Here is a 25,267-nt window from a genome sequence, read left to right on the forward strand (position 1 = left end):
TATGCTAATTCTCTTACATGTAGTTTTTGCGAAGAAATATTTCATTTATTTTTTAAAGTAAATGCCAGTAAAAGTAAATATAATTTTTAAATAGTAATATAAAGCACCTAATATAAATAATTTGATTTCTAATTTTTAATTTATATTTTCCTTCCATTACACTGCATGCTTAGAAAATTAATAAATGTTTATATTTTATGATTTTAAAATTTGTTGTTAATATAACAAATTAGTTCTGTAATTATTATTATTTAATAAACCAACGTTGCCACACACAAAAAATTTAGAGACTATATTATTTTTAAATAGGATCTAATATAAATAATTTTGACATCTAATTTGTTGTTTGCTACTACTTAAAAAAATATTTATATTAAATGATTTTAAATTTTGTTGTTAATAGGCATAACAAATTATTACTGTTATTATTATTTATTAAACCAGTATTTGCTTAAAAACATTAAAAATAATTTTCCTGCATCCAAAATAACAAGTATTATTGCAGTGTAACAACAGAATATTAATAAAAAAATGCAGAATATATAGACATAATATCCCTAACTAACTAAAGCCAAACAATAATATTCTTTGCTAATATCAACTAATACCAAAATATGGCAACAGCGCCCTTTATAATGTATTTTCTGTGTAAATACTAGCACCTCAATAAAAAAAATAATGTGTCCTTATCTATATCTGACTCCGCAAAAAATCAAAGATGCCGGCTTCTTTCATAGCATTGCCACCGACCGCTGTCGGGTTTCTCGGAAAGAAACTTACGTCGCCAGGCGACAACTAAAATTCAGTTAATATTTTATTATAATCGATCCTGACGAATAAATGAATTTCATAAATGAATGAATTTTATAAATGAATGGTTTTTGCTGCCGAATTACTAGAATACAATATTTCAAGGCAGATGACGGATCTATTCGATAATTTTTATTCGAATAGTTTTCAACGAATGTTTTCTTACTAACTATCGAATTATTCGAATGAATTGCAACTATCGAATGTTTCGATAGTATTCATTCGATAGTTCCCACTACTAGCTATTTCGCAAATTAAGATAAAAAAGTCAGTGGCGTACATGCGTACATGCTTTTTTTATAAAAATATTCCAGTAATAACCTATATGCACGTCCCAGGTGTCGACACTTTTTAGTAGCATTAAAATATGTCGCATTTATAGTAACTTTTACCCTCAAAATTTCATTCGAATCGCTAAAAGTACTTGGAAGAAAATTATAATAAATCGAAAAAATGAACGTTTTAACCCCCTGTACGTACGAAACAAAGCAGAATCGGACCTATGCAAATATAAAATATAAATATTTTTGCGTGAGGAATCTCCCCACGAACCCCTACCCTGTAAGAATATATTTTAGCGAATTTTTCTAAAATGTCACTTAAGGCATAAAAGAGGGAACCAGAACCACTAAACTTACCGCAGAGCATTTTGTTGTTATCCTCGTAGTATCTAGGCGAAGTCCATTCCTCAAATTTGGTGTTGATTTTGCCCCAGTGCTTGTAGTAATCTACAGCTCCGGTCCACATTTGTTGATGGCGAAAATCCCGTTCCCTTCTGCTAATAATGTCGTTTTCGACTTTGGTCCTATGACGGCCCCTTTCTTTGGGGGGCCCATCGCCCATCAGCATCATCTGAAAATATTTTGCACATTTACCACAGAGATAAGAACAAATTAATAGATACACTGTTTATGTTTCAAACTGAATTCAATCAGTTGAAAATTATGTTAAGAAAAATGATACAAAAATACGTATGAAATAGTTTGAGGTTTTACATCATTTGTTGGAAGATATTTCCTAATTTAACATACAATAATTATTGAATTTTGTTTGTCATACTTTAATGCTCATTTAGAAAGGGTGTTCACAGTGATCAATAAGTTGTAGAGATGTACAGAAAAGATACAATTATCTCACCTTTTTTAAAATGTACGGTAATGCAGTATATGACTGCATGTGTAAATTTTCAACAATAATGGGATTATTTTTAAATGTAAGAAACAATGATTCAATAATGACATAAATAAAAATTAAACTTACATTGCGCTTATTTTTATAAACTTACGCTTATAACGATATCACGTAGAAGTCTGTCTAACGAGTCAAAGAAGATTTCGCCAGACGTCATCCAATCGATGACAGAAAATACAATTTACCTGTTCATTAATATGACAGACAAAAACTGTCACTGTCATGTATCTCTCGTTGGCCCAATGACTAAAGAATACAAGAACATGTAGCACCCATATACAGGCTGCAGCAGAATTTGTTACGTTAGACGCCATTTATTTGATGGCAACGAATGAGTCATCAGCGACAATTTTAGCGATTTTTAATAGCTTGTGTGTAGTGAACTTTTTATAAACTTTATTACAATGGTGATTAGTTGTTCATCTTTCAAATGTAAAAGCCGCAGCGATAAGAAAGAGCCAGGAGTGACGTTTCATACGTAAATAAACAGTCTACACCACCTTTTTAGCGTTTCTTATTGAATTCAATAATGATTTTTCTGATATTATGTACTTGATGTGTGCTATACGTCGATACTAGTTTTGTACCTTTTGTATTTTAATACGTTTTTTTCGTAATTAATTAGTATCATACCACCTTATACACTATAGGCGTAGTCAAAACATTTATCAAAAAATTTAAATATCTCTTCAAACAGCTAGGTTAAGAAAAATATGTGCCACGGCACTGTTTGGTGACATGGTAACAATTTGCTCTCGGGTGTTATTTGCCCTTGGATTCTTTAGTCATTGCGTTGGACAGACTCACAAAACATCCCCCTTTAGAACTTTTTCTTTAAACGCCATAAACGGGAATAAAAGACTGGATCCATATCCATTTGAGTATTCATATAAACTCATGGTACTTGTTCACTGTCTGTGGTCATGTATCACGGGCAGAGGGTGGGGTGGGTCTTAGATTAAACGCCTGGACCAAGAGGAGACAACCTCACCAAAAACCTAAATCTTATGATGGCGGGACCTGGTCAAAGGGAAGAAGACTAACCCTTGTATCATCAGCTTTGCCACAATTCTAATGTAAGGAGGTCGAGTTGGCGAGTCATCAACTCGAGGAAGGAGGGCCATGGCCAGGTCCTCAGGAGACAAGTTCCTCGATTGTGAAGGGCACGAAGGGCTAAACCCCAACCGTGGAACGGTGTATACACTCGTAGAGGTAATGTCCACTTCTCGGGGGATGGAACAGTTGTTGTCAGAGGAGGATAGGAAATACCCTGTCCCTCTACGACAGGAAGATCCACATGTATGATGATTTATCACTCAAGAAAGGGGGAGGAAATAGATCTTTAAGGTCGCGGTGATTAACCCCCCTTCCACTCATTCTACAATCTACATGGTACATGTATCTTGTTTATACCACTAAAGAGTCCTTTTTCAAAGGTATTATTTCAATCTTGCGCGATTATTTTTTTTAGCAAACCCCTGATCAATGTAGAAGAGTGGCATTAAAAAATTAAAAAGTTCTGTGCAAAAACTGTAAAAACCAACGAGAGAGCATGTTCGTTTTTTCATTCTACATTTAAAAGAACAATAATATACAGGGTGTTATGGTTGAAAAAAATCAGTCATTATAAATATTGCAATTTTGGCCACGCCGTAAAAATATGATAAGCCATGTGCAGGTTTTGACAATCTGAAGAAGAAATGGCACAAGGGAGAGCACAGCACATTTTATGTCAATGTCAAAATATTTTAATGTAATAATTGATAAAATTTCAATATAAATAATGAAATCATCAGTACACAAATTAATAGTTACCCCGATGATATATTTCATAAAATATGTCTTTGCGTAAAAATATTTTTTTTTTATTTTCACATCAATGTTATACATACATAACATAAAATAGTAAAATGATACAACAAACAAATTTATATTGTTAAAAATAAATCAGTGTTCTAATTATTAGTTGTTTAAATGTGCAAAATATTTTCTTGATCAGTGTGGTGCGACATAAGCTAAGGTTATGGAATGATACTAAAAAATATTACTTATAAGTAAATTAGTAATTAATAAAATATTATTTATTCATTTATTTATTACAAGCTTAACAGAAATACATTCCAATTACAAAGCAGGTACAGATAATTACTAATGATACAAAAAATCTCAATAATTAAATTTCAAATAAAGATACAAGATGCCAAATTAAAATAATATCAAAAAATTAAAATACAGTACAACAAAATCAGTAGGTATATAATATCACCGAGAGTGTTGGTACTTATAATAGAATAGTTCTTAGTTCATTCTTAAATCTAGACAGGTTTGCATTAAAATTATCACAGTTAGAGAATACGTATATAATATAATACTGTATATTACAATGACTAAAGAATATATGGACATGTAACGCCCCTAACGGGCTGCAGCAGAATTTGTGACCTTTTTTTTGTTTTGGTGGCAAACAATGAGTCATCATTTGGTCACCAGCGACAATTTTAGCGATTTTTAATAGTTTGTGTGTAGTAAACTTTGTATAAACTTTATTACAATGGTGATTAGTTGTTCAGCTTTCAAGTGTAAAAGCAGCAGCGATAAGAAAGAGCCAGGAGTTACGTTTCATAGGTAAATAAACAGTCCACTCCAACTTTTTAGCGCTTTCTTATTGAATTCGATAATTATTCTTCAATTTCAATTAACATCTATATGTACTTGATATGTGCTATACGTCGATACTAGTTTTGTACCTTTTGTTTTAATACGTTTTTTTCGTAATTAATTAGGATGATACACCATAGGCGTAGTCAAAACAATTATCAAAAAATATAAATATTGCTTCAAACAGCTAGGTTAAGAAAAATATGTGCCACGGCACTGTTTGGTGACAGCGTCACAATTTGCTCTCGGGTGTTATTTGTCTTTGGATTCTTTAGTCATTGGTATATTATATATTTATTATATATACCTTTTAAACAGAGTAACACTATACGTATAAGCATACTTACTTGCTTGTTTTTTTATAATATAGTGTATTATTATTTGATTGGACCTAGACGGTTTGGGTAAAAACAAGGACAATCCAATTCATCTCAATAGCTTTTTTGTTGGAATTTTCACTTTTAAAGAAGACAGTAACTATTTACAAGAATTTTAGCATTAAAAACATGTCTTTGGTCACAGAATAAGGAACAATTATTTTTTTACAGTGTTAATTCTGTTTGTAATGTTACTGTCATTGAAAAGTCTTACTATTATTGTTTGTCAGCAGCTGCTCTAGCAAAGAAGATTTTATGTCCAGAAGTTATACCGGCTATTGTTGTTCCGAAAGATGGTAGAGGTCAACTTCTGGTCTTAAAACCATCAATGCTAAAGTAAATGCTAAGAAACCACAATAGAATGACTTTTCAATGTCTGTTGTTTAGGAACTTAGGATAAGCAAAGGAATGCTTGTAGTGTTAAAATTTGTGAGTCGTTATGCATTTTTCAAAAGAGAATATCTCCAACAAAAAAACTACTTAGGTAAATCAAGAAAAACAAACTACCCAGAAACAAAGCACCTTAATCATGAAGTGTATTCCTTACTTTGTGAAGTAATTTTGCAAAAAAAGATATCAAATTTATTCATTCAATAATATTTTTTATATGACGGAACAAACTTGATGAATATCATTGGTAATATTATACAATATGATTATTGCTGAAAAAAACGGCGTCAGTGATGGCTATGAAATGAAGATTGCTGTCATTTTATATGTAAAAACTTGTTAAAAAAATGGGGGCTGTCATCGATCATCATTTCCAAGCTAACTAGAAGCCGGTTTTTCTTTCGATCCTACGGTATACATAAGAAAGCAGTAAATCATAACTGACCAGCACTAATAAGTTGAGACTGTCAAAAAAGTAAAGAAACTGCTAGCAATTGAAGGGGCTGCAATAACCAGGCAGCTCCATTTTTTTACAGAAATTATATATTTACTGAATTGCCGCCGTTTAAAAAAATAGTTCGATCGTTCTTTGCAACAATCAGGTATCTTCATTCAATAATACATAAATGGCAACATTATTTGGAGCTGCCTTGTTTCCGGTTGTAGCAAGAACAGTGCAGCTCTTTGAGCTCCCTACTTTGGCTAGAAGAATTTATTAAAATGGAACTGTCTGGTTATTGCAGCCACCCTTCAATTATCAAGCTTGCATGATGCACTTATCAAAACATACATACAAACATTATTAATATTATTAACTAAGTTTAAAGATAAAATTAACATCAGTTTAAATTATCTTGTAATTAAAAATAATATAAACAACAATTTAGAACTATTTTTAAGATAACCCCAATTTATGTGTAACCGAAATTCGTAATTCTATTTGCACAAGATAATATTCTTCGACAATGATCTGATATATCAAGAACTTTATCTAATAATAATTATTTTATAAGAAATATACAGTACCGGCCAAAAGTGGAGAAACTTTTTAAATTTATTTGCGGCCGTTTTACAAGAACGAAAATGTTTATAAAGCATATATATATTTATACATAGGATAACTGTCTCATAAAAATACAAACAAGATTTTTTTAGAAAAAGCATTTATTAAATTTTGAAAAAATTAAACTAATTTCTATGAGGACAAAAATGGAGAAACTGATATTTTTTATACATTTGTAGTCGCTAGTCTCAGTATTTGGTTGCATAGCCTTTACTTTTGATGACTGCTTGGCGCCTTCTAGGCATAGACTCAAGTTCAATCAATTTCTTTATTACATCCCCGGATATTTCATTCCATGCTTGTAATAGGGCAGCGAACAAAACATCTTTATTTTTAAATTTGTCCCTGTTTTTACGCCGAACATCGACTTCTAGTTGATCCCATAGGTTCTCTATAGGGTTCAGGTTGGGGCTTTGAGCTGGCCATTTGATCACTTCAACTTGTTCCTCGGTTAAAAATTCCTTAATAAGTTTGGCAGTGTGTTTCAGATCATTATCGTGCATAAATTTCCAGGTTAAAGGGATAGAGGATTCAGCATAAGGTACCTACCATTGTTTCTTGCAAAATATTTAAATACATATAACGATCCATAATTCCATCTATTTGAACAAGGGGCCCGACCCCATGCCCAGAAAAACAACCCCAAACTTGAACGTTCCCGTGTTGTATGGTGTACTTGGGATTGAACCTTTCATTGGCAGGACGTCTCACCCACCTAATACCATCCGAACCAAATAGATTGTACTTGCTTTCGTCCGACCAGAGTACATTTTTCCACTGCTTGTAGGTCCCCAATTTGCATGTTCCAATGCAAATTGTAGTCGGGCCTGCCTATTTTTCTTAGAAATAAACGGCTTTCGGGCAGGTCGTGGCTTCGTGGCATTTAGTTGTGCCTGTTTCAGACGCCGCGCCGTCTAATGGACATAACAGATATTGAAATAAAGGGATATTCGTTCCTTATGTTGGGTTATGGGATTAATAATACACGGTCGATTATAATAAAGAATTATTTATTCTTTTACTAGAAACACGCACTCGGAAGGTATCTATGCAACTAACTCTAACTGTTTAAAATACGTACAACTTCACTAACAAAGAACGCATTTAGGCACAGCTGTATAGGGCCGATCATCTTACATTGCAGTTTTGTTTATATTATTCTAACTTATCGCATTCGTAGCTTTCGTGCTCTAAACCTTAACATAATCAAATATTAACTAAAGCCATAACATACTGGGCGTTGCTCTAAATATATATCTGTGTTTATAAAACATATAAGTTAATTTTGTAAATATTCCAACACCTTATATCCTCCTCAGTGCAAAATGGATTTCTAAGTGAATATCTTCTTATTATTTTATCTGTCGCCAAAGTTGTTTTTTGTCTTCCGGGCTTGGGTATACTGGCAGTTGTCAAACGACTTCTATACAAATTAATCTGTTTGCACACAACACTTTATGTAAATTTAAGTGTCTAGTAATATCAATTTGTTTAATTCTCGAATGATACTTCTTTTTTTAATCTTTTTTTATTTGATCTGACAAATTTATCCCGCGCGGTATATTTTTTTAACGCTCTGTGAACCCAATACCACGATCTAGACGCTTTAACAAGAGAATATCTCACAGAATGTTAAGAAGAAGATAAGTTTCTCCACCTATGTCCGCCGGAATTTGTAAATAATATTTTGTCTGCAAATTTATTCACAAAATAAGCAGTTTTATATGGCTATACAAAGCAGATTAAATGCGAAATATTTTCTTGATCGTATTCTGCAGAGAGTAAACTGTATTTTGACATAAAATAAAATAGAAAAATATTAAAAGTTTCTCCACTTTTGGCCGGTACTGTATAAAATATGGTATTAAACTCATTGAGGCTCCCATGCACTTCGGTTATTTTGCACAGTTTTAACCGAACGGGTAGATATATTAACCGTACAGTTCCACACGATAGTGTATGTTAGTGGCGCGACTTTATATATTTTTTGCATTGCAATATTTGCTTCTATTCGTTTTTTCGATTTTCTTTTTTACTGCAATTGCCGTCGCCACTGCTAGGAAGTTCGTTGTTTCTCGAATCCATCGTTCTTAACTACGACACGGGTAAAATAAACTGACCAAAATGAGACAGTGCGGTTAAAACCTAGCAAAATAACCCAAGTGTATTAGGGCCTTTAGATCAATCAGAAAAAGTTTTACCTGAAGAATTATCTATAAAAAAATAGTTTCTCGTTGAATCCCCTATCTGTTGATGGAAGAACAGAAAGCAATTATTTTAGAGTCAATTGGTGTCAAAAAAAAACTCTACACCGGTTTAACTCAGGAAACTCAAAAAATTATACCATATTGTCGTTGGTGATGAATCCTGGATTTACTCTTATGAACCTGAAAATAAGCGTCAATCGGCTGTTTCGAGATGAACCAAAACCGACGAAAGTTATCCGTTCTCGAAGTGTTGCCAAAAATATGGATGGGACATTTGTTTCAAAAGCGGGCCATATTAATATTAATACATTAGGGAAGTAGATCGGGGAAGTTAGCAACTCATTGAAAGTAGGAATTATAAAATACGATCCTGCTTGGACTGCTACAATCCTGCTTTATTCTGCTTCAAATCCCAATCCAGCCACACCTATATACAAATTTTGAGCTATAGTTACTTTTATTTTGGTTGCTGACTTCCCAGTTGGCAACACATGAGAAGCAGGATCGCCAAAACTGGTTCCTGCTTGCGCTGCTATACCCCTGTTGCATCCTGCTCTAAATTTCATCCCAGCAACACTTGCTGTTTTTAAGATAGAGCAAGTTTAAGTCTGATTGGTGACGTTACACATAGCAACACAATAAAAGAACAAGTTCCTTCTTTTGCTGCTATAATCCTACCTCATCCTGCTTCAAACCCTATACCAGCCACTCTTGCCATTTTTGAAATACAGCAAATTTCGTTTTGATTACTGGAAATCGGGAATTGGGGAATTGGAGTTTTCCAATCATATAACCTGTAAAAGATCAAATATAAAATGCTTCTAATGATTCCTTTCACAAAAGTTTAAGGATAATAATTTTCTGTAACACTTTTACTATCAACTTATAATCTCATTACACAATTTATATGATATAAAAGCTTGTTGCTGACTTGTCCGCTAGGGCACGGAACGAAACGTAAAAAAACTAAAAATACTTACGTTTCTTTAAAAACACAAAATAACACAAATCACACTTGTGATAATTATGAATTCAAATTCATTGTAGAAAACTGGAAAATTTGAGGTTATGATTCGCGGGTACGTTAAGGCGCTCTCGGATGTCACGCTAAAAACTCTAAAGTTACTCCTGAGAACACTGAACCTGCCGTATTTTATTATGCTTATACATATTTTAGACAAATAAAGCAAAAAAAAATAGCAGCCTAAGCGGAAACTTATCAAGTTAAAAAAAATAATTCTTAATCTTAATGTGCGAGTGGATTACCAGGAATCGATTCGTTCAAGAGTTGCTGGTATGGGGTTTGAAGCAGGATAAGGCAGCCAAAGCAGGAACTTGTTTCAGCCATCCTGCTTTTATTATGTTGCTATGTGTAACGTCACCAATCAGACTTAAACTTGCTGTATCCAGTTTTGGTGATGCTGCTTTCCATGTGTTGTCAACTGGGAAGTCAGCAACCAAAATAGAAGTAACTATAGCTCAAAATAGGTAGGTGTTGCTGGGTTGGGATTTGAAGCAGGATAAAGCAGGATTGTAGGAGCCCAAGCAGGATCGTATTTTATAATTCCTGCTTTCAATGAGTTGCTAACTTCCCTCACCATAGGGAAGTGGCAGGTAAACGGTGGATAAATACAGCACATAACAGGGAGACATGGAAAAGGATAGGAGAGACCTATATCCAGGAGTGGATGAATCCGGGTTGAGGAAGAAGAAGGAGAATAGACAGATAGGGTGTTTAATTTTTAATTTAAAAAGGGACTAAAAAGCAAATAATTTAGCTACAAATTGCTTATAAAAAACAAAATCGATCCACTAACGTGCCGGTGAGTGTAGATGCCTGACACGGCGCACTGTTGCAGGACCCTCCATATCTATGAGTTCTTACTAAAACATAAATCTATTGTAGTCATCGAATATAAAAACCGAGATAAAAACACAATATTTTTGCAATTACTATATACGAAACCACTGTGATGATTTCAATCTTGCTTTAAATAAAGTAATGATATTTGTTAATGATCTCAAGTATAATTGGATAAGAAAAATCATTAGCTGATGTTCCTGATTGATTAGTTTGTCTTGAAATATTCAACATACCTACTATGAATTGCGGTTTTTTGTTGATTCTACAAAAATCCCCTTAAACTAGTTAGCGTAATTTTGTTAAATGGATTGTGTGTTGTAATACATATATAAATAAATGACTATACTTCGTATAATTTTTATTTTTTAATATACATTATTTAAAATTTTTAAAATAATTTTTTTAAAAATTGGGGATTTACCTCAAATCTGCTGATTCCATTACTGGAACAAGAAGGTTGTACAACCAAACAAGAGTTTTCAATGCAATTGAGTAAGTTTTAGAGCAATAACTAGCAGTGTAGATTTTACAAATTAGTACATACCTAGTTACTAGTATGTCCTTACTTATGCCAAAATGAACAAAGCAAAACCATTTTAAGTCCAAATAAAAGTATTATTACTGATATAATAAGAAAACATATCTTGTGAATGCGATAAATTTTACATTGGTGAAACATCTAGACCCTTAAATGTTAGAATTAAAGACCATAAAGATTATTTAAGAAAGGATGATTTTCACAAATCTAAGATTTGTCAGCATTCATAGGACACAGGGCACAGAATAAATTTTGATAACGCCAAAATTATAATGAAAAAAGCGATAGCCTCTAACAGAAAAATAAAAGAGGCTTTTTTAATTTAATCTAATAAAAATAAATGTATTGCTCATGCATCTGTAGATGTTACTAATGTATGGCAATCGCTTCTTTGATTTTAAAGAACATAACATAAATAAACATAACATACGTAAAATTTAAAAATAATCGTACAGAAAGTTTGGGGCTTTTTGGTTTTACGTCTTATTAAGTAATTATTGTTATCAGGTAGTAATTGTTAATTTTGAAGTTTAACTTCTTTTAGACGTATCTGTTTTAAAAAAGTAAAGTGTTCTCGAATAGTTGAATTTAAATATTTTTAAGTTTTTTTTCTTTATTCTTTGTATTTTTTTGCTTCCGACGACGGAAAGAGATAAACTTTCCGAAGCGTTAAGCATTTTTTTCTTTGTTTTGCAGCTTTATATAACTGTAAACATAACTTCTGACAAGTAGTGTCCGTTTAGGTTTAACGCCAGAAGTGTTTACAAAAAATAACTATTATATTTTGTATTTTTTCTTGCAGTGCAGTGGCGAAATACCCACATAGGCTTTTTTTGGAGAGAAGAAAACATTTAACAGGAAATTGTAAAAGAGGAATGTATGTTGCAATGTGGAACCAATTTACAACCTATATTAAGTTTAAATTGATTACCCTCTAATAGCAAAACTGTCAAAATCAATTTTCGTCACTATGGACCCGTGAACATAACATACTAATAAGTAAAACTTAGGTTTTGATTGGTGCTAATATATTTGATAAAAGGCAAATAAATGATAGCTGATGCAACAATTTCGTTGTCATCCGGTATATGATTTTATTTATTTTAATGTATTTGATGTAACTACAAAGATCATTATCAAGTTTTTTACTTTCCCCCAGTCGCAATTACCGCCATTTTAAGTAAATTATTATTTTTGAATTGCACAACGAAATTATTTCAGAAATAACTGTAATTTTTGACCATAATAATAAATGAAACCATAACCGAAACGACTGTAATTTTGACATCAAATAATTATTTTAGTAATAAGAGAAATTATACACATATTTTTATAGGGAAGTGTGATTCAAAAGTAAAATATGTTTACCATATATTTCGAGCTATATTTTAATGAAATAATAAATTCTAGTTACCCTGGGAATTTTTAATTCCTATTGGTAATTATTAGCTGATATTATCAATACACTAATAAAAAAATAGTATTGTTGATCTAAAGGCCCTCATACACTTTATTATTTTGGGGTTATTTTGCTCGGTTTTAACCGCACTGTCTCATTTTGGTCAGTTTATTTTACCCATGTCGTATTTAAGAACGATGGATTCGAGAAACAACGAACTTCCTAGCAGTGGCGACGGCAATTGCAGTAAAAAAGAAAATCGAAAAAACGAATAGAAGCAAATATTGCAATGCAAAAATATATAAAGTCGCGCCACTGGCATACACTATCATGTGGAAAACACTATACTGTTAATATATCTACCCGTTCGGTTAAAACTGTGCAAAATAACCGAAGTGCATGGGAGCCTCAATGAGTTTAATACCATATTTTATACAGTACCGGCCAAAAGTGGAGAAACTTTTAATATTTTTACTATTTTATTTTATGTCAAAATACAGTTTAACTCTCTGCAGAATAGGATATCAAGAAAATATTTCGCATTTAATCTGCTTTGTATAGCCATATAAAAACCCCAAAAAAAAGAACAACTTTGGCGACAGATAAAATAATAAGAAGATATTCACTTAGAAATCCATTTTACACTGAGGAAGATATAAGGAACGAATATCCCTTTATTTCAATATCTGTTATGTCCATTAGACGGCGCGGCGTCTGAAACAGGCAAAACTAAATGCCACGAAGCCACGACCTGCCCGAAAGCCGTTTATTTCTAAGAAAAATAGGCAGGCCCGACTACAATTTGCATTGGAACATGCAAATTGGACCTACAAGCAGTGGAAAAATGTACTCTGGTCGATCGAAAGCAAGTACAATCTATTTGGTTCGGATGGTATTAGGTGGGTGAGACGTCCTGCCAATGAGAGGTTCAATCCCAAGTACACCATACAACACGGAGGTGGGAACGTTCTAGTTTGGGGTTGTTTTTCTGGGCATGGGGTCGGGCCCCTTGTTCAAATAGATGGAATTATGGATAGTTATATGTATTTAAATATTTTGCAAGAAACAATGGTAGGTACCTTATGCTGAATCCTCTATCCCTTTAACCTGGAAATTTATGCACGATAATGATCTGAAACACACTGCCAAACTTATTAAGGAATTTTTAACCGAGAAACAAGTTGAAGTGATCAAATGGCCAGCTCAAAGCCCCGACCTGAACCCTATAGGGAACCTATGGGATCAACTAGAAGTCGATGTTCGGCGTAAAAACAGGGACAAATTTAAAAATAAAGATGTTTTGTTCGCTTCCCTATTACAAGCATGGAATGAAATATCCGGGGATGTAATAAAGAACTTGATTGAACTTGAGTCTATGTCTAGAAGGTACCAAGCAGTCATCAAAAGTAAAGGCTATGCAACCAAATACTGAGACTGAATCTCTCATTGGCAGGACGTCTCACCCACCTAATACCATCCGAACCAAATAGATTGTACTTGCTTTCGTCCGACCAGAGTACATTTTTCCACTGCTTGTAGGTCCAATTTGCATGTTCCAATGCAAATTGTGAAGTTTGCATGTTCCAATGCAAATTGTGAAGTTTGCATGTTCCAATGGAAACTGGCAGTAAGTTGTGCAATAAGTTGTTCTGGCAGTAAGTTGTGTGTAATGGACCTAACAGATATTGAAATAAAGGGATATTCGTTCCTTATATCCTCCGCAGTGCAAAATGGATGTCTAAGTGAATATCTTCTTATTATTTTATCTGTCGCCAAAGTTGTTTTTTTGGGTCTTCCGGGCTTGGGTATACTGGCAGTTGTCCCAACGATTTCTATACAAATTAATCTGTTTGCACACAACACTTTTATGTAAATTTAAGTGTCTAGCAATATCAATTTGTGTAATTCCCGAATGATACTTCTCAATTATGATTTTTTATATTTGATCTGACAAATTTATCCCGCGCGGCATATTTTCAACGCACTGTGAACCCAATACCACGATCTAGACACTTTAACAAGAGAATCTCTCACAGAATGTTAAGAAGAAGATAAGGTTTTTCCACTTATGTCCGCTGGAATTTGTAAATCATTTTTTGCCTGCAAATTTATTCACAAAATAAGCAGTTTTTATACGGCTATACAAAGCAGATTAAATGCGAAATATTTTCTTGATATCCTATTCTGCAGAGAGTAAACTGTATTTTGACATAGTAAAAATATTAAAAGTTTCTCCACTTTTGGCCGGTACTGTATGTTTCTTTATCTAAAATATAAAAGACTGTTTGGCGTTGAAACAGTAACCACCCGGTATAAAAAAATAAATAAAAGACGAATTCGTTCTGTACAACATTCCTTTCTATGTTATAATATGCGTGTAATTGTTTAAAATCAAAAAAAGAGTAGATGCAAAAACATGGTGAATAACAGAAGGTGATGAGGCAAAAATTCCGCTGTCGAATGATTGTTTATATATTTTTTAAATTAATCTTTATTATTAAAATAACTAATGGGGATATAATTATTATTGTTTTTTTTTCGAGTATCGTTATTGCCATATATGATCATAGTTCCGTTATGTGGCTATACTTTCGAGTGTTTGAAAAATCCCCGAAAAATGATGAAACAATAATAAATAAATATTGATATTGCTAAATTAGTCTTTCACTGTCACCAAATTTGTCTTGGCTCACGATGACTTCATCAATATGTAATGATAAACAAGATTTGTTTGTTTTATAGATTAATAATAATAATAGACGTATGGAATTTGAAAAAATGTCCGCCAAAAAATTCTTAACATTTCAGGAGGTATATTTATATCTCCTCTAGTCGTCAGAAGCAAAAAAAACACAAAGAAAAAGACTATTTAAAATAGCTAAATATAACTATTCAAGAACAGTTTAGTTTTTTTTAAATGGTAAGGAGAATTATATTCGTGTATTGAAAAGTGGTCATCATAAAGGGAACAATTAAAATGGCGCTGCTGTAGCAAAAGTTCTACATTTGAAAAAAGCGCCAAAATTTTTTAAAACAGTAAACTTCGAATAAAAAGATTAAAGAAAAAGTATAATGTTATCCATGTATTCATGAAAGGTAAACGGACAAAGGGCCCTAGAGTGGGGATCCTTGACAGTTCTATTTGACGATTCATTTGACACATTTGAATTAGATTTAAAATTTTGTGGATTTGTCTGTCTTTACTGAGCTTATTTTATGTTATTTATTATTTATGCTACTACTTATAGTTGTTTAAAGGTAGTGTGGAACAGGTGAATTAGAATTCATTGTTGCAAAGATAGCACAGGTAGTAAATCTAGAAGAAAATTGTGGCAGAACTTAAATTAACAGTGACACTATTGTGATTTATCGAAAAAGACTGTAAAATAGTTGGTTGTGTAGCGTGCGGTAGATCTCGGTCAAAAAATCGAGGAAAATAATGAAACAACTTTTCGCTAGTAAGTCACTATAAAGGGGGAGTCTTAAATAAGTGCAAATATTTTCAGGGGTAGTATATTTCGACCCCAGAAACACGTCTATGAGGTTTTTTTCGCAAAAAAAGATGTTGAAAATCGTGCATTTTCTTTTAAATTTATTCTTTCTGTATATTTTTCGAAAACTTTTTAGAACTGCTTGTTCATCGCAAATTTTCCCACGGTATAATTTCTTAATCTCTGATATTACCATAGTTACAGCTTTACTCTATGGTTACGGCACTAAAAGGGATGCAAATACAGAAAAAAGCCGGTGGCTCTCAAAATTTTTCCAAAAAAAATTATTTTTTTTTTAAATTTTCAAACTTAAATAACTCGGTTATTTTGGATTTATTTGAAAAATGGTAAAGAGAAAATATGTTTCTTTTATCAAGATATACCAGTCCTGAAAATATTTGCACTTATTTAAGACTCACCCTGTATAGGTATACTTGTAGTAAACCGATCATTTATATGAAATTCACTTAAAATTAAGTAATTATATATTTTTTCTTGCATTTTTGCTTTTATTTACTACTTGTCAAAGATTAGATGTCAAAGAATTTAGATACGTCAATTTGACTTATTTTTTATATTTTTATAACAATTTTAATAACTAACTAACATATCTACTATGTAAAAAGAAAATATGTTTCTTTTGACCAAATCTACCACCCCTTAAAATATCTGCACTTATTTCTGGGACACCCTGTATATCTTAAATAAGAACAACGAAACAACAAGGGTAAACCCCGTTTCCACGTTTCCAACAAGAATTTTATTATTTCACGGCTATAACCTTAGAATACAGAAACCCAAATTAACCTGAAAGCAATATTTATATTTTCAAATGCAGATTTCCAATAAATTTCCAATAAATAATTTCTTAAAAATGGTTTTTGCACTGAATATACAGGGTGAGTCTTAAATATAAGTGCCAATATTTTTAGGGGTAGTATATTTCGACACCAGAAACACGATTATAAAGTTCTTTTCGCGAAAAATAAAATATGTTTCTTTTATCGAGATCTACCAACCCTGAAAAGATTTCCATTTATTTAAGACTCACCCTGTACATCATGAATAGCTCATACTCAGATATTATTCCTTAATATGTATAAAATTTATGTAGTAGATATATGTACCTACCTTTTTAGACAATTTTCTTTTCATTTCTAGCAATAATTAAGAATATGAAATACGACTTATTTTTGAAAAGCGCGTAGGAAAATGCGTGTATTGTAGACGACGTTTTCGACATTGCAAAGCAAATGATACATTTTGTAGCGGACATGATAAATTCGTGCCAAAATACAATAACAGAGCCGGACTTAATATTTTAAATGAAATCATCTTACCGATAAAAATAAATTAGTTATTTATTATGATTATCATTGATATTGATAGTTGATTTAAAACATTTAAAATACCATACGATAAAAAAACGGCGTCATAGAAGGTTGGGGAATGACAATCGATGATAATTTTGGCGAGGCCAAGCTCTAGACATCATTTACTTGACCCGTACTCTTCATTATTTTTTAATGGCGCTTACGTTGACCTTAAAAGAGGGTAATTTATTTTCATATGTATAGACTAAACATGATTTTTAAATGGTGTAGTGTAAAACTATATATGTATATGTACATATGTATATTCTCAGATCTACTGAATATACATATGTACAGAGTGGGTCAAATTCGACGCTTTTAAATGGAAACACCCTTTTCTATAGGAGATAGGCGAAAACTAATATCGGTGTCTGGAGCTCAATTTTCACCAAAAACATGATGGTGAAAACCGTACATCAATATCTGTTACCGTTTCGGAGTTACGGGGTGTTTTTCAAAAATGTGCATTTTTAACAAATCGCTGTAACTTTTTTGATATGGAAAATTTTATATTTCTATGAAAACATTTCCAAAGCACCTTTTTACGTAGAATTTAATGGTTTAAGTATAATTTTTTTTAAATTAATAATTTAAAAGTTATCAACAGAAAAATTGATTTTTTATTTGGGACACCCCCTATATTTTTAATTAACTGAAAAGAATTTAAAATTACCTTTCCAAAAATATAGCACACTTGATGTTTTGTTATAATCCCCTTCGAAATACAGAATTTTTAAAAGTTCGCCACTTTTAACTAGTAGGCTTTGGGCCCCTTATTGATGATATGCCCTTAATGGAACTCGAAAACATATTTTTCCAGCAAGACGACGCACCGCCTCTGAACGCTGAAGTTATCAGCAAATTTTTGCAGCCAATTTCAAGAATAATTGAAGAGCTAAACAAGATCCCAGCCGTTGGCCGTCGAGGCCGCCTGACTTAGTGCCCATGGATCTAATCCTATGGATATATTTGCGGGAGAATAAAGGTTCCTTATTCTTCCGTATAATCTAGACAAGAATTAGAAATACTGAGCAGTTCTGAGAGGGTATCTTTCACCCTTACTGAGTTAATGAATTCCGCGAGAAATGTTCAAAAACGGCCCCGTCTGTCCATAACAGAAGACTGTCGATAAGTCGAACACCTGTAGCAAAATCTCATGTCTTGGTTTGCTATTTATTTTTATTGTTATTAGATATAGTTTAAATGTGTTGATGTTAGCTAAATATAGTTTAAATTCATCTCTCATAGCAAATATTATTTTCGTTTTAATTGATGCTCACAGCTAGAATTTTTTTGCATTACAGCCGGTGCCGTTCAAAGCCTACTTATTTAAAGCGGGCGAATTTTTATATACTCTATATCTCGAAGAGGAATCGAGCAAAATATCAAGTGTGTTATATTTTTGGAAAGGTAATTTTAAATTCTTTTCAATAAATTAAAAATATACAGGGTGTCCCATATAAAAAATCAAATTTTCTGTTGATAATTCTTAAATTATTAATTTTAAAAAAATTATACTTAAACAATTAAATTCTACGTAAAAAGGTGCTTTGGAAATGTTTTCATAAAAATACAAAATTTTCCATAGCAAAAAAGTTACAGCGATTTGTTAGAAATGCAAATTTTTGAATGTAACTCCGAAACGGTAACAGATATCGATATGCGGTTTTCACCATCATGTTTTTGACAAAAATTGAGCTCCAGACACCGATATTAGTTTTAGTCTATCTCCTATAGAAAAGGGTGTTTCCATTTAAAATCGTCGAATTTGACCCACCCTGTACATATAAAATTTCATTAAAAACTTTGGAGGTGTATGGTGTATGGTAACAAAAACTGTGGCAAAAAACAAATGTGTAATACAATAAAATAAGAAAATATTTTACCCTGATAAGGGCAGTATCCACTAATAATGGCAGCTTTTACAGTAAAAACATTTTTGGTATTCAATATGCGTAGCTTCAAAAGAAAAAAATACATGTGATAAAAAATAAAATCAATTTATTGCAATAAAAACAAGAAATGTTATAATTAATACAGAACTAATTCAAAAATTATACAGAGCGATCCATAGTGATTGAACGAGTAGAGGCTATTCTGATTATGTTCGTTGGGTTGGCAATACATTTAAGATTTATCGGCTGTTACCACTATAGGCAAAACAAATCAAAAATAAATATTTTTATTAATTTTATGACGATATTTAAATTCGTTTTTTTTTTCAAACGTCACGAAACTATTAATTTTTGCGTCGTGATTGACAATATAAAAAAGTAATTTTAACGCCTAGGCATAAAAGTATTATCTGATTAAACTGACATAAAGTGGGCAAATTCAACGAGCGTAACCATAGTTTCTCGATATAAGGGTGGCCCATCGAAAACGTTCCGCCAGGCATAACGGCCAGGGTAATTTTTTTTTCAGAAAATTCAAAAACACGTCAATTTTGTTTGTGAGGGGGACAATTTTTGCCCCAAAAATGATTGCAAAATCTTCAACCCTCTAAGCGGGGGTGTCATCCCCCAACTTTTTTCAAATGGGAAGGGGGGTCAAGTGGTACCGCAATGAAAAGGGCTTTTTATTCTCTATATTTTCCCGCTTCGTTTTTGAAAATCGGTCGAGCCATTGAGAAAATATGAAGGATTGAAATTTGAAAAGTTTATTTAAACATTTATCAGAGTAAATGATAAGGATAAATTCCTTCGACCAATTTGCTGTTTTTTCTTACTATTTCTAGATGTTTACGCATTTTCTCACTTGCCACAAGGATGAACGATCGGGTTAGGTAGAGTGTACTTTCTTTCTTCTGGAAATCTAACAGGTGATATGTACTTGGATTTACTGGAAAATACCATCGACCCAGCCCTAACTGACATCATAGAGAACAATCCTGGATACGTTGAAGCGGAACTAATATTTCAACAAGACGGTGCACCTCCACATTACTTCCAAAATGTGCGTAATTATTTAAACAATAACTTTCCCGTTCGGTGGATAGGACGAAGGGGTGCAATTGAGTGGCCTCCCCGGTCACCCGACTTGACTCCTTTAAACTTTTTTCTATGGGGACACATAAAAAGTAAAGTGTATAGCACTGCACCCGCCTCATTAGAAGACCTGCGAAGACGAATTATTGATGTTTGTTGCGAAGTGACCCCGAATGTTCTTCAGAATGTTCTAGAAAGGGTTGAAAATAATTTGTATTACTGTATGGAGGTTGACGGGCAACATTTTCAGCATTTTCTTCATTAATAAGATAAGTTTTTTTAATTAATTCAATTTATGCGTTTTTTGCAACAAAAGTACTTTTCAAATTTTAGTCTTTCATATTTTCAAAATGACTCGACCGATTTTCAAAAACGAAGCGGGAAAGTATAGAGAATAAAAAGCCCTTTTCATTGCGGTACCACTTGACCCCCCTTCCCATTTGAAAAAAGTTGGGGGATGACACCCCCGCTTAGAGGGTTGAAGATTTTGCAATCATTTTTGGGGCAAAAGTCCCCCTCACAAACAAAATTGACGTGTTTTTGAATTTTCTGAAAAAAAATTACCCTGGCCGTTATGCCTTGCGGAACGTTTTCGATGGGCCACCCTGTATAATTACTTACAAGGTATTACTTTTAAATACCGTTTGATCGAAAAAAAAAACGGCGTCTGCGATGGCTATGAAATGAAAATCGCTGTCATTTTATATGCAAAATGTCATCGATCGTCATTTTCCAGCCAACTGGATGACGTTTTTTTTTTCGATCATACAGTATTTTTATATTATTTAGAATGTTTGAAATCGTTTAAAAAATTATTTGATGGCGTTTGAAAAAAAATAGCATGTTCTATTCGGAGTAAAAATGGCTTTTTGTGTCTGGGCTCTCAAACGTACAAGCTCGCCACAAGAAGTATAATTTTTACCACTAATAAAACAATATACTATTTATAAAGTAATTAAGGCATCAAAACGAGATGAGAAATAAATGGATTTAACCAGAAGTTAAATAGTAGAGGCTATCGCTTCTTGCATTATTACCAGGGGTGAGGGGGACCAAGAATCCTCAAAAACGACTTCTTGCGATGAACAATTAATTCAACAGATTCAACAGGCAGAAAAATATTTGCCAGTGAGATCGTGGCTTAAAGCAAAAGCCACCAAGTGATAGCATTTCAACCTCGCATACGTTAATGACCGCGGCTATATAATAATATGTGTCTGTGATTACCCGAGTACCCCTCCTTTCAGCATATCCCGCGCGGATAAACTATATAATATAATAGTTAAGGATTCGAAGGCAAAAATTTCAGTATTAACAGCATTCGTATCAAATGTAGAAAGAAACAAGACTTAAACGCAAGCTAAATTTGCCAATTCAATGAGTTCTAATTGAATTTTAGTTTTAAAGAGATTTTAAAGATGTAAAAATTGTTAAAAGTTAGTTCCTTCTACAAAAGCCTGTGAATCTAACCAAAAGTGATATACTGTGATATTTAGTGTGGTTTACTTAATATTTTGTATAAAATGTGTTATAATATTTGTGTCTTGATTTGGGTAATATTGACATGTCATGGTAAGTTATTAATTATATTAATATACACTCAGAGGCAAAAAAAAACGCTACAGAGAAATTTTTGTCAAATTTAAAATATTATCAAAGCAAAACCTTTGAAGGAGGGTAAAAAGACAATAACTCACAATCTTTAAGTTGTTTAATTTAAATTTTAATGCTTAAAAAAGCAAGGGGGGCGACATGTTTCGGGAATTTAAACTATTCCCATCATCAGGCCCAAAGCTAAAACAATTACAGAGGTCAAATTTATAAAATACAATCACAAGTTAAAAAGTCCAAAAATTTTTTTTACAAAGTCAAAAAATTATATCTATCACAAAAAACAGATAACAATATGGTATGCTAAATTTGAAAAATTAAAAACAACTAGACCAAAATCATAAGGTGAGGGGAGCCGTATAATCAACTATAATTAGATAAATTGAAAGAAAGAACAAGGCAATAATCAAATCATACCTCAATGCACAATTCAAAGAAATTTACTTAAGCATTAGTTAAATTTATTTTGAGTGATATATTTTTTATATATTTTTTTTGTATTAGTAAGTTGAGAATTAATTATTTCAATCTGTATATGCTGATATTCAATTTTGTAAGATAAATTTTTTAGTTATGTTAGTTAAGAATTATGTTTATTTTTTTCATTTTTTAATTAGTATATGTTGAATTTTAATTTATATTTCAAATTTATATATTGTAGAAAATTAATATTTACTTTAGTTTAATTTTTAGAAATTTAATATTTATTTTAATTTATATATGTAGAAGAATTATTTTTTATTTTAATTTAATTGAACTTGTGTTCTTTAAAATAAAAGCATACTCACACAAAAGTCACCTAGGAAGTACAACCACTCGGAAGAAATAAAATTAGTTAGCGCTGTTAACATTTACACAACTCATTCATACGTTTAGTTTTAAAATATTATATTTTTGTTATTTTTAGCCCTATTTTCATGAATTTTTTAGCAAGCTGTATATAATTATATCAACTTTAATTCGTAAACTCAGCTTTTTATAAACTTTAGTGCTTGGCATATTATACAGGGTTATTCGAAGGGTTGCTTTTTTACCCTAACACCCTGTGCAATAATTTAGTCTGTAAATTTTCCTAAAATATAATTTTTGGTCAGAATAATGACTCCTGAGCATTTTCTTTTTTGATTCGTGTCAATATATGCTTTGGTTAATTTTTAAGACCAAAATAAACTGATAACGATAAATTTGCAATTTTTTTAATTATCAATACTTTTTGATGTATTTTTTTAATATGACGAGATGGGTCAAAGTTACTATTGTCGTAACGTCATATTACACCTGCATTGGATACTCTATACTAAATTTAAAAAAAAACGTTAAAGACTAACGATACAGTCCGGGTTTTAATAAACAAATAACGATAACAGAACTAAGGATATTAAAAAAAACATCTGTAATATTCAAGTTTAGTATACTAACAAAAAAAATTAAAAATTACCCTAATACTTTGCCGCTCTTGGCTGGTTTAATTGTGCAACTAAATAATCGACCGACTGAAAATTGCTTGACAGCGCCTAGTCTTAATTGATAAATTGTCGTTTAAACCAAACGTCGAAGATCGTAGATATCTTCCAGACCACCGCTATACAAATAAAAAGGGTTTTTTTTTCAACTGTTTACAACAAACACACATATTTATTAAGATTACTAATACAATCTTGGCACAGTTTTTCGTTTAGTCGTGTCAAAACAAAAACAATTTTCTTATAAGTGTCATTATTATTTGTTAAATGATTTGTTATAGTTTAGTTTCTCTGTACTTGTTTCGAGGTAAGCATGATTTAGCCCTTTATAGGTTGATGGTCGCTAAATCGACCACTTTAATTTAACCAACTAATCAGTCGCGTGTAAGTGTATTATCGACCAGTTTGTTTGCTATGCTTATTTCTATGCGCGCTTGGGCCATTTAATCAACCATATCTATACGTTGGCCGAATTGGCGCGAGAAGTTAACGTAAGCGGCTTTTTTTAATATTCGACCAGTGAGCATGTATATTTTCGATCATTTCTCGTAGGATGCGAGTTTCTCGAAAAACAAATTTTGATTTACCTACTTGATATGGGCCTATTTTTGAGTAGTGAGCTAACAAAAATGATTAAAATAAACTTACTCTTTTTTCTTACATTGGATGATACATACAGTTTATACATTAGATCATTACATATTATCTATTTGTTTTAACAGTCTCTGGTTAAAAAAGCGACCATCACCCCCTTATTTGCAGGGCCGGATTTCTGCCTAGGTCTGCAAGGCCCGAGCCTAGGGGCCCCATGCAATGAGTGGCGCGCAACTTTTATATATAAGCTCCAAATTGGCTATGACATGGGGAGGCCACAAATGTTAAGTGCCTAGGGGCCCTGTATGTCTAAGTCCGGCACTGCTTATTTGTTAACTTTTTGAAAAATGATATTAAGAGATATGCTCCCTTTGTGCTAGTTTATATATTTTTCAAGTCAATTTGATCAAAAATAATTAGTACCTACTGCCCTATCTACAGGGTGGTCCGAATTGTATTCCGGAAACTTCGGCAGCATATTCTGCAGATAAAAATAAGTAAAAAAGTTTGTATAAATGTATGTCCTAAAATGCTTAGTTTCGGAGATACAAGGCGTAGAAATCTCTAAAGAAACGTCAATATTTGGATGAAAATTGGGGGATGGGTGTTTTTTGACATGAGAAATTTGATTTTGATGTCAATATGACTCCCATTTGTAGGTGGCGCCACCTACATGTGTTTTAACTGTTTTGAAGAGTAATAGCTTTTCGTCGGTACCTGTATAAAACTACTGAGTAAATTTTTTAAAAAAGCATGCGTAATAATATGTTATTAACCAGAGGATATATGTGTTACTATTAATGGACATGTTTACTGTTTAATGTGCTGAAACGTCTAGAACTATTGGCAACGTTGCTGCTAGTCTTCCAGAATGAAATGAGCCGTCCGTCCCACCACCCCTCGCGACGGCCCTTGGTCCGTTATAGCGTAATACGTTTTAGCTTACGGTGTGTTTGAAGTCGGAATCAAGTCCGAAGTGAACTTTTCAGTGTTTTTCAGTAGTTTTTGCTTTTGTTTAACGTACTTTTGAATCTGCGAATTTTCAATATGGTACGACAGTGTCAAATGTGGGGAAAAATAAGCTCAAATTACCCGAATTTGTCTTTTCACAGGTAGGTATTGTTTCCGCCGCGGCGTAATCGCCGTACATAGGCGTCCTACAAGGGAGCCTCTCACAATTAAAATAATTTCTAATTATATTTGTTGAATTTTGAGCTATTAAAACAAGAACGTAGTAGCCGGTAATTAAAT

General features: G+C 32.4%; 2 protein-coding genes across 8 annotated transcripts in view; one reads left to right on the forward strand and one right to left on the reverse strand.

The window, feature by feature from the left end:
* LOC115876677 (peptidoglycan-recognition protein LB-like) overlaps positions 1–25,267 on the forward strand; it is a 68,457-nt gene that overhangs the window by 14,742 nt on the left and 28,448 nt on the right. Inside the window, exon 1 of one of the 4 annotated variants that reach the window (XM_030892754.1) lies at positions 21,654–21,920. The exons of 2 other annotated variants lie outside the window; for them this stretch is intronic. In XM_030892754.1, the coding sequence (XP_030748614.1) occupies positions 21,872–21,920 (49 nt within the window). In that variant the 5' untranslated portion in view covers positions 21,654–21,871. Of the gene's footprint in view, positions 1–21,653; positions 21,921–23,624; positions 23,730–25,267 lie in introns of those variants that run through there. One more of the 4 variants, XM_030892925.1, reaches the window with a different exon arrangement.
* The window catches only part of LOC115876133 (trichoplein keratin filament-binding protein), a 127,519-nt gene that overhangs the window by 3,653 nt on the left and 98,599 nt on the right, over positions 1–25,267 (reverse strand). Inside the window, exons 1-2 of one of the 4 annotated variants that reach the window (XM_030891916.1) lie at positions 17,120–17,227; positions 1,449–1,662 (exon numbers count right to left, since the gene is read on the reverse strand). In XM_030891916.1, the coding sequence (XP_030747776.1) occupies positions 1,449–1,662; positions 17,120–17,143 (238 nt within the window). In that variant the 5' untranslated portion in view covers positions 17,144–17,227. Of the gene's footprint in view, positions 1–1,448; positions 1,663–2,070; positions 2,179–17,119; positions 17,228–25,267 lie in introns of those variants that run through there. The other 3 variants (XM_030892049.1, XM_030891843.1, XM_030891971.1) reach the window with 3 other exon arrangements.

This window comes from Sitophilus oryzae, unplaced genomic scaffold, assembly GCF_002938485.1.
Source record: "Sitophilus oryzae breed Bouriz unplaced genomic scaffold, Soryzae_2.0 scaffold_1000_pilon_pilon, whole genome shotgun sequence".
In the NCBI taxonomy this organism is placed as follows: Eukaryota; Metazoa; Arthropoda; class Insecta; order Coleoptera; family Curculionidae; genus Sitophilus; species Sitophilus oryzae.